Source organism: Epinephelus moara, chromosome 19, assembly GCF_006386435.1.
Source record: "Epinephelus moara isolate mb chromosome 19, YSFRI_EMoa_1.0, whole genome shotgun sequence".
Lineage (NCBI taxonomy): Eukaryota > Metazoa > Chordata > Actinopteri > Perciformes > Serranidae > Epinephelus > Epinephelus moara.
In genome coordinates, this window is record NC_065524.1 from 29,074,190 (window position 1) to 29,084,189 (window position 10,000).

The 10,000-nt window shown below is 41.9% G+C and overlaps 1 protein-coding gene across 1 annotated transcript; it reads left to right on the forward strand.

The window, feature by feature from the left end:
• Positions 1 to 681: 681 nt before the first annotated feature.
• LOC126406636 (high-affinity choline transporter 1-like) lies at positions 682 to 9,675 on the forward strand. Its single transcript, XM_050071057.1, has 8 exons — positions 682 to 884; positions 2,111 to 2,227; positions 3,357 to 3,512; positions 5,035 to 5,183; positions 5,323 to 5,466; positions 5,586 to 5,739; positions 8,633 to 8,850; positions 8,971 to 9,675. Exons 1-8 carry the CDS (start codon positions 701 to 703, stop codon positions 9,526 to 9,528), a joined length of 1,680 nt encoding a protein of 559 aa, XP_049927014.1. The 5' UTR covers positions 682 to 700; the 3' UTR covers positions 9,529 to 9,675.
• The last annotated feature ends 325 nt before the right edge of the window (positions 9,676 to 10,000 follow it).

Here is a 10,000-nt window from a genome sequence, read left to right on the forward strand (position 1 = left end):
CCATAGTGCTCTGCCGTATTCCTGTCTGTGACCCCAATTCAACCCACAACCGGCAGGATTCGCCTTTCGTTTCTGCTGCTGGTTGAAATCTGTACTCGCACAGCGTGCTCCTGAATGATTTCTTTTGCTCACACTAAACTATTTTTAGTCGCAAATGTGAGTGAAATGCTCCCACCGTAGAGCTCTCAGCAGCCTATGGGACATAAGTAGGCTTAGCTACTGTCTAGTCTCAACCCAGTACAGGGTCGGAGTTACAGCAATACGGTCACTGTGAATAACAGCAATGGATAATTGGATATAATGTCTGCCGGTGGAACGCGCTTTCAAAGGCATTATTCATGCCTATACGAATAGCGTATTTTTATTCAAGCACACCCCTAGTGGAGAGGGGTCTAAAATTGTCTAAAACTTTTGTCTTTAACTGTCTACGTGAGCTGGAGGACGAAACGGCTTGAGTCCGAGGTCCCGCCCAACGCCAAGTAGTAACTTTAATGTTCAATGGTGAATGTTCCATAGGCTTAAGATGCATACATACAAGTTCTGTATGTTTGCCAAGTTATTAAACCTGCCTAAACCTGCAGCCAGCCAGAGGGTATCTTTAAACTGGGGGAGGATTCTGTTTTCCCTGTTCTGCTATGTTACCCCTGTTTTCTGTCATTCTCAGTCACTCAGCCAGTAGAGAAGACAGTCAGCATCCATCATGGCTGTTAACATCCCAGGAGTGATAGCCATGGCGTTTTTCTACCTCTTGGTCCTTGGGACTGGCATCTGGGCTTCTTTCAAGTCCAAGAGGAAACAGAAGGAAAGTGGAGCCCCTGGAATGGAGATGACCCTGCTGGGGAACAGGAGTATTAACATGGTGGTGGGGATCTTCACAATGACAGGTGAGGAGCACACAGCTGACAAAAGTAGAGTGATTATTTAGGAAATATGTTAATAGGGATATATTAATATCTTCAGTGTTTTGTTCAGTGTGAGTGTTATATAGCTGCAAAATTTAAGATGAGATACACCTTTATTGGGGAAATTCAGTTGACATAAATATTGATTAGCGACCATCTTATGATGGGATCGCACCTGCCGCAGTGGTGATTCTGTGGCTTTAAACAAACACTGGCCAGGGGCGTAAAGTGGGAGGGCCAGTAGCCCCTTCTCTAATTCCTATCCCCCTACTTCCTGTACCCTTGCTTGGACCACACCCAACTTAGAACTTGGCCCTCATTATGATCTCAATAACACACCTGTAGATCTGACTGCACCTTGCATGGTTGTGATGCTATTGCGTTGCCAAAATCTGTTCACAGACAGACAGACAGACAGACAGACAGACGTCATGCAATAACATCCGACATACACACACACAAAATCAGAAGGTTATAATACCAGCACCACTGTCAGAGCTCCTAGACAGTATAGAAAGTAACAGAGAATTAAATAATAAGAAGTTTATTAACTAAAACAATATTATAATAAAAGTAGTCTGCTCTGTCTCTTACTTTAGAGGGCATCAGTGTTGTGATACCAGTCCAGATTGTTATCAATTTCGATTAAGCAATAAGACTCATAGCTCAGAAAAACAACAACCTCTTACACAAAAGCACAACAAAGACAGTCAGAGTAAAACAAAAGTTCTCATTTACTGAGTTCTAAAAGCAGGCAAGGGTCGCAACCAGTCAAACTTGTCCAGACAGGGACAAGTTTGACTGGTTGACCAGTCACCATAAATCTGTTCATCAGGCACGCACACACAAAGGCTGGAAACCTAGCGCAGGTGCGAACTTGACAGACAGCCAGGAATGAGTGCCGATGGATCGATATGCAAACAATGCGAGGCTGATAGAGAAATGAGAAGCAGGTGAGTGGCTGGATGGAATGAAGCATGCAACAGAATCAACAAGATAATTCTAACATGAGAGCAGGAATCATGCGGGGCTCAGTATATATCACAATCAGAAAGATATTTGCAAAGATATCTAAATTAATGTGATAAACTCTCCTCTGTCAGACAAATCTCTTTACATATCATCTAAGATTATCTCCTTTTGTCCCCTTTCCAAAAAGCTGCTTTTTGTCCACCTAATCACTTGGTGTGTGTCAATTCCTCCTGTAGCTACATGGGTCGGAGGAGGCTTCATTGTTGGAACAGCTGAGATGATCTACACGCCCTCTATGGGACTAACCTGGACACTCGTGATGATAATGGCGTACAGCTCATCTTTTATTATTGGTATGAGTTTGAAAGTACATCTGACAGGATACTGTCATATTTAACTGTCATTGTTTAACAAGTTGACACATAAAAATGACTCCATGTATCCCTGACAATACCAACAAACTTGAGTTGTGCTTGGCTGTATGGAGGCTGATGTACGCCACCAGATTAATTAATAGTGACTAATGAGTGAATAATAAATAGATATGAATTTGATGCTTAAAATCAATTTTAAAAAGTAATTTCTAACGTGCTTACTGGAAATTGGCACCAGTAATTATGCAATCAGATTATGGAATTGACAAAAACAAAAAAATCTTAAATTCATAAACAGATGCATCTTTAAAATGTAAATGTTAAATTAAATGGAAACTGTAAACGGTAAAGCAGGAAGAAATTAAATAATGACTCACTAAGACAACACATTTAAGATCACAGAATTTACAGAATACGTATGCCTGATTTATACTGATGTGGAAAGAGCTTCCAGAACCACAGAGACATGCCAAAACATGTGACTACATGCCAGGCACTGCAGACACCACAGATTTTTCTTGGAATATATAAACTGGGAGGTGAGATTTATGAACAAGTACCTCACATCTGTTACAACAGCCAGGACAAGCATGGACCAGTTTGAAGAGCGGCTAGCAAAGCAAGTTAGACGATGTTGTCACTTGTATGATCCCTCCTCTAAAGATGATTTAACCCAAAAAAGAGAGTAATATAGCAAGTGAACTGGAAAATGGAAGCTTCTGATAGACAAATTAATAAGAAAAAAATGTTTGCAAAATGTCGGGGGAATGCAAGGGATGAGAAGGTGCTGGCCTGGTAATGCTGCCCTGGCATCTCTCTGTCATCCAGCATAGGAAAACTGAGGGCAACTATGGAGCCAACCAGAAAACAATCATACTGTTTACTAACAGTAAAGGGGTCTATACATGCCTAAACTCTGTGAGGTGAGCCTGCAAAGAATGTATGGTCACACAACAGCAGATGTATAAATTGCACTTTACTGTACTTCAGGGTGTTACGTTACATTTGAATGTTTCTTTCTCTTGTGTTCAGTGTGTCCCATCCTTTGATTATTATTTTTGTTTTCTAATTTGTTTTCTAATAATCTTCTGACCTCTTTTACATCAAGCTGGCTCAGTGTTTGCAAAGCCTCTGAGAGAAAGAAACTGTGTGACCATGCTGGACCCTTTCCATGCCAAGTATGGAAAAGCACTAACAGGTGGACTGAGCCTGGCTTCACTTTGTGTAGATGCACTCATGGTGACCACAACACTAATTGGATTAGGTGCGGTATATGCATATATGCAATTCTCTTTCATATATACATATTTTTGTCACTGTGTTTCCATTGCTTTTATCATGTCAGTAAAATAAATGTTGCCATTAATGTAACTTCCTATCAATGTTGTATAGATATCGCTTAGATATCGCTTTTTAAAAAAAAAATTAAAAAAAATACAAACTTGTGAACGTGCACACGTGACTTGTTCTCCCCGACTTCCTGTTATACTGCCATTTTTCCCATTTGTATGCACTGTGATTTTGGATGGCTGTGTCGCTAAATATTACTGCGTAGTCCTGCTGCTTTTATGTTTGGTAATTCTTTGTCACAGCTGAAGTAAGCAGGGTAACGGGAATAAGACCCAAACACTGTCTACTATGCAGACTGACACAGTTCAGGGACTTATCAATCATATAAAAGGGTATGATAGTTTATGGACTCATGAGCAAGATCATGTGTCCATAAAAGGTCAGGTGGGCAGGTCCAGGTTAAATTTCAGGTCAGGGTATCAAAACAGTTGCCAATTTATTTTCCTTCAATTCATTAATTGACTAATAGTTCCAGTTGTAGGCCTACTCATATGTGTTTTATGTTTTCTGTCCAAAAATATTTATTGGTAAAGTAACTAGTATCTAAAGCTGTCAGAGAAATGCAGTGGAGTAGAAGTAGAAAGTGGCATAAGGAGAAAAGATTCGAATTTGTACTTACAGTATCTAAGTTAATGTATTTAGTTACATTCCACCAATTGGTGCAACTTGCTTGATTCTCACCACAGTGACTCAGGACTTGGTTAAGGCTTGAAGGTTAAGATTTAAGACTTGCACATGAGTAACATACTACTAGAGTTGTACCGATACCAGTATCGGAAATGCCTCCAATACTGCCTAAAATGCGGTATCAGGTATCGGCAAGTACAGCCTATGACCAATCCGATACCACGTAATGCCTCACATCATTACGCATACGCACGCTACAGGCAAACGAAATGGAAACGGAGCGGAGTTTAAAAAGCTTTCTACTGTAGCCTTTAAAATGTCTTGGTAACACTGGATAATCGGAGTTTAAAAAGCTTTCTACTGTAGCCTTTAAAATGTCTTGGTAACACTGGATAATAATAATAAAAAAAAGTTTTATGGCATTCATTCTACTATTATGTATTCATTTCTTAATATTTTACATAGAGTTTTAGGAGTTGAGACATACAACAATTCATATCCCATCCATTTTTGTTTTACGCGCTGGTATCGTATCGGTACTTGGTATCGGCAGATACCTAAGGTTCAGGGATCGGAATCGGTATCGGGAAGGAAAAAGTGGTATTGGTACATCTCTACATACTACCACCTCTGGCAGATACTGTCTTCTCTGAAAGACACACAAACTACTGCCAACTACAAGCAAATGAGGACAACAGTACTTAGGAAGGAGCTAATCAAATTGCAGGGGTGCACCAGGCAATCAGTCCTGCTTGACATCAAATTTGTGCCAAAACCATTGCAAGTCTTCAATATAATGTGTTTGGCAGGAGGAACCATGAGTGTGGTCCTGGATTTGTCCTACACTGTGTGCATCTGGATCTCTGCTGCCGTTGCCATTACCTACACACTGCTGGGAGGTCTCTACTCTGTGGCCTACACAGATATTATACAGCTTGTGCTCATATTTGTCAGCTTGGTGAGTTTTCTATACTTTAAGTTTTAGAAGTTCCAGGCTTATTATTTTGCTAAAAAACTGTTACATAAGGCATCAAAATCTCCAAATACTTCTTTAAAAGTCGTGTGTTTGTGATTACTATTTGTATTTGTTTCTGCAGTGGATCTGTGTTCCCTTTGTTTTGATGAACCCACACTCCTTGGACATTGGCGAGACACTGACGAACAACACCTTACATGCTCCTTGGCTTGGTAGACCGGGGCTGAAAAAGACCTGGATAATGATGGACGATTTCTTATTCTTTGTAAGGAAACAGCATATATACTTACAGTATATTGAATGCAATTCCCAATAGTCTTGATAGATATCTACAGAATGACACACAAGTGATTAAATTAACCAACTAACTGCTTTACTTTTAAGGCACTGGGGAGTATGGGATATCAGTGCTTCCACCAGAGGACCTTGTCAGCATCTTCCACGTCCACAGCAAAGGTCATGTGCCTTATTGCTGCTTTCGTGTTACTTATATTTGGGATACCTCCAGTACTGCTCGGGGCAGCTGCTGCATCTACAGGTATTAACAGTTTCTACATGTTGGTAAATCTGGAAAATTGATGTCTATATTCTCATCTTGCAAAGACAAACTTTACATAAAAGTCAAGGAAGACTGTCCATCTGGAAGGTCTTTACCCTCCGCTGAAGTGTCTCTGAGTGAGGTTCTGGTGTCACTGCTGGTCTCTTATCTCTTAGTGGAGGGGCAAGAAATTCCCCTCAGGTACCAGGAAAGTACTTGATATTTGGTCTTTAACTGCAAACAAGCAGGCCTGTAATTTAATGATTTGGAAATGATAATATGCCTTCAATGGGCACATAGAGCTAAGTATCATGAGCATACCAGATGCAAACTGATTCCATGACTGTGTCTCATTTGGCCAAAAGGTGAGATATAAAGAAAGAAAAATTGAGGGTCAAAAACAGAACACTGAGGTCCCTAGTCACATGATAAAATATTAATGTAAAGATGTGCATGAAACACAGTGTTTTCTTAGATAGGTTAGATTTAGAGATGCCAAATTGTCAAATGCCAAAACAAGTGACAAGTGGTATCAAAAACTGCACTGAGATCCAGAAACATAAGCACAGAGATGAAATCTAAATCTATAGTGAGCACAAGATCATTATGACTTTGTTTTGGTGTAGTGGCAAGCCCTGAAAGCAGATTACAAGGCTTAAAGATTTACATAATTTAAATACACATAATCAACTAATTCAATAAACTAACGGAAAATAAGCAAGGGACAACATAACTTCAATACAACAAATGAAACCTAAATACAAAAGTAAGTCTATTAAATTAAATTATAGATAGCAAAGAAAACAGGTGAAATACAGACTTAAAATATTTGGCTCATGGTCACTAGGCGGGGGCAACCAATGTCTGTCCTAGAACAGCCTGTGAAACAGTTAGACCTCTAAGACAGAGCAGGCCAGGCAGCGGTCAGCCGCTCCGGACAGCAAACTTAGCCCGCTCGCCGCCGAACGGCCAAAACAGAACAAAACAAACAGAACAAAGTTACAAAATCCAAAATAACAACCAAACTAAAAGTAAAGAACCAAAAATAAAGGGAGCTGAAAGAGCCCAAACAAGTCAAAAATGAAAATGTAAAATAAACCAATTCCAAAGCAACTAAATCAAAATAATAATTAAATCAAAAGGAAAGGAAGCCAGAACGAGAGAGCCAGAGAGCCAGAGAGCCAGAGCAGCAGTGTGGCCCAGGGAGTGATGGTCAATGGCGGGCCAAACAATTGCAGAACAACGCTGCAAAAACAAGAAAACCTGATATTTAGTAAATTAATTAAATAACTGAAAATAATCTTTTGACAAAAATCTCAAATAAATACATACCAGGCGCAGCAAACTCTAGGCAGCCGGAGGATATGAGCCCCAGGACACAGCTCGAGTGCACAGCCTGAGAATTACGCACAGATATGAATCAGCTGAGCGCTGAGAGACAGATGAAACAAAAGCGCAGACAATGCGTGGACTGACGTACCAGAGCGGGCAAATAGTGACACACAGCGGGGCTCCAGCAGGTCACCCCATCCTCCCCGGCCCCCCAACAGTCAGCCACATTGCAAGGAGTGGAGATCGGGTCACCAAGGTGCGCATTACGCACACGTACACCAAAGGAAAGGTGGCAGGGCGCTTACCTGAGAGAGGAGACGGTGTGCTTTGATGGCGAACCAAACACAGGGCGCACGCCACACCAAGGAGCCTTCACGTTAAATAAAGCACCGTCCGGTGAACAAAAACGGCTGCCAGTGCCACGCCAAACAAAATGTTGCCACGCCGAGCCACAGCCACCATGGGAGTGAGCGGAAGAAAGAACGGGCGCGACCACACGCCTAGATATAAAGGTGCGCGTGGCGCCGCCCAATGATCACAATAGCTAAAAGCTGGCACAGTGCCCAATAGTGGCAGGGAAGAAAATCGCCTCCTGCTACAGTTGCTTAGATAATTCATCCTGGATCAAAATAATAGATAGTCTGACCAAATGGCATTGCCATAACGTGATCCACCTGTAGGGTGGCCAAAAAGTCGAAGTCAAAAAGAACGATCAATTGAATCAAAAAGTGTTAGTGTGATGTGCAATTATCCTGAACACTGGAGCACCCCAGGGCTCTGTTTTGAGCCCCCTGGTGTACTTCCTGTACACACACGATTGTCTAGCCACTTTGGACTCTAACATCATCATCAAGTCAAAATGAAAAAGCCTAACTGAAGTAAGCAGAGCACCTAACCCGCTGGTGTTAAGACAACAACCTACTACTAAATGTCAACAAAACTAAGGAGATGATAGTCAACTTGGGAAGAAGCAGTAAAGGAACTCTCCCCATCTTAATATCAACGGGTCCTTGTTAAGAGGGCGGACAGATTCAAGTATCTTGATGTGCATATTACCGAGGGCCTGATCTGGGAGCTGCAGACTGACTCAGTGGTGAGAACAGCAGGGCAGAAACTGTTTCACCTCAAACGCTTGAGAAAATTACAGGTACCCCCTCAAACACTGAGGAATTTCTACTCCACCATCGAGAGCATCCTAAGGGAGAACATCAAGACCCCATGTAAGACCCTGTTTGGCTGAACATACAATAGGTGCTGCTCTACCTTGCATAAAGGATGTTTACCAGGTGCCGCAATAATACGTTTAGGAGATCCCAACCACCTGCCTGCTGAGGTCAGGAAGAAGATATGGCTACAGCAGGCCAGCACTGAGGGGGTCAAGAGGAGGTTCTTCCTTCAAGTTCTACCCTCATGTCGAAAGGATCTGTGATGAAGACACTACTGAAACTCCCCCATGTGTCATGGGACAAATAATTTATTTGACTGACTGTTAACTGGGGTCTGGGGCATGTTTGAACGTTACCATTCTTCATTGTTTCCTCCTTTTGTGTCCATGCCTCAGACTGGAACCTGACCTCCTATGGTTCTCCATCTCCATATGAACGTGGGGAATCAGCTATAGTTCTTCCCATCACCCTGCAGCACCTCACCCCGGCCTTTGTCTCCATTATCGGTACTGGATGTGTGGCTGCTGCTGTGATGTCGTCAGCTGACTCTGCATTGCTTTCTGCAGCTTCTGTCTTCACCTCCAACATATACAAGAACATCCTGAGGCCTCAGGTGAAAATCTTCATGTGTTCACTCTATTTGTTACATCACAACAGGCAATCTGACTACACTATTTGCTATTGTGGAGGCATGGCATTTATTTTGAAAGTGATTCTCTACTGTCTTCTTTAGGCATCAGACAGAGAGACTCAGTGGGTGATCCGTGCTTCTGTGTTGGTAGTGGGCTTGATTAGTACATCGCTGACCAACCTGAGAAACAGCATCCTAACATTTTGGTTCACTGGTGCTGAAGTGGCCTACGTCGTAATCTTCCCTCAACTTGTTTGCGTCCTCTTCTTCAACATCTCCAATGGTTACGGGGCTGTTATTGGTTTCCTGGTGGGATTTGTGTTGAGACTGCTCAGTGGAGAGCCCTCACTAGGATTACCACCGGTCATACACTTCCCAGGATGCACTCTTGAGGACGGTGTTTATGTCCAGTACTCTCCAGTGAAGACCATCTCCATGCTGTCTGCCATTGCTGCCACCTTGTTGTTCTCCTATCTGGTTTCTGTGCTCTTCAACAAAGGGCTGCTTCCTGAGAAGTGGGATGTGTTCAAAGTGAAAGTTCCGCAGTCACCACAACCACTGACACCAACAGATGAATCAGAACATAATGAAAAGGAGAAATTAAACAGAAGCAACTCTCAGACAGCAGCATCAGAGCCAATGATTAACACAAGCTGTTAGTGCTTCTGTGTGTACAGCAGTATCTGTTTTCTTGAAGAATAATATGGACTAAATATAGATTATAACTAAAAGTAGCCAACATCACTCTGGATATTACTGCAACCAAAACATGCATGTTTTGATGCCTAAAATTATAATTAATTTCTGATTCAGTCTTTTATTTTATGAAAAAAAAATATATATAAAGAGTAAGAATTTAATCCTACTTGCATTAAAGGGATAGTGCACCCAAAAATGAAAATTCAGCCATTATCTACTCACCTATATGCCGATGGAGGCCCTGGTGAAGTTTTAGAGTGCTCACATCTCTTGTGGAGATCGGCGGGCGGAGCGGCTAGCACACCTAATGGCAGACGGCGCCCCAGACTAACGTCCAAGAACACAAAATTGAATCCACAGAGTATCTCCATACTGCTCATCCATAATGATCCAAGTGTGCTGCAGCCGCGACATAAAAAGTTGTTTCGAAAAA

Excerpts from the sequence above, each read along its gene's own strand:
- LOC126406636 (XM_050071057.1), top strand. The coding sequence starts at position 701 with ATGGCTGTTAACATCCCAGGAGTGATAGCCATGGCGTTTTTCTACCTC. Across the intron at positions 2,228-3,356 it reads CAGCTCATCTTTTATTATTG|CTGGCTCAGTGTTTGCAAAG; the intron begins GTATGAGTTTGA and ends TTTTACATCAAG. Across the intron at positions 3,513-5,034 it reads CACAACACTAATTGGATTAG|GAGGAACCATGAGTGTGGTC; the intron begins GTGCGGTATATG and ends TGTGTTTGGCAG.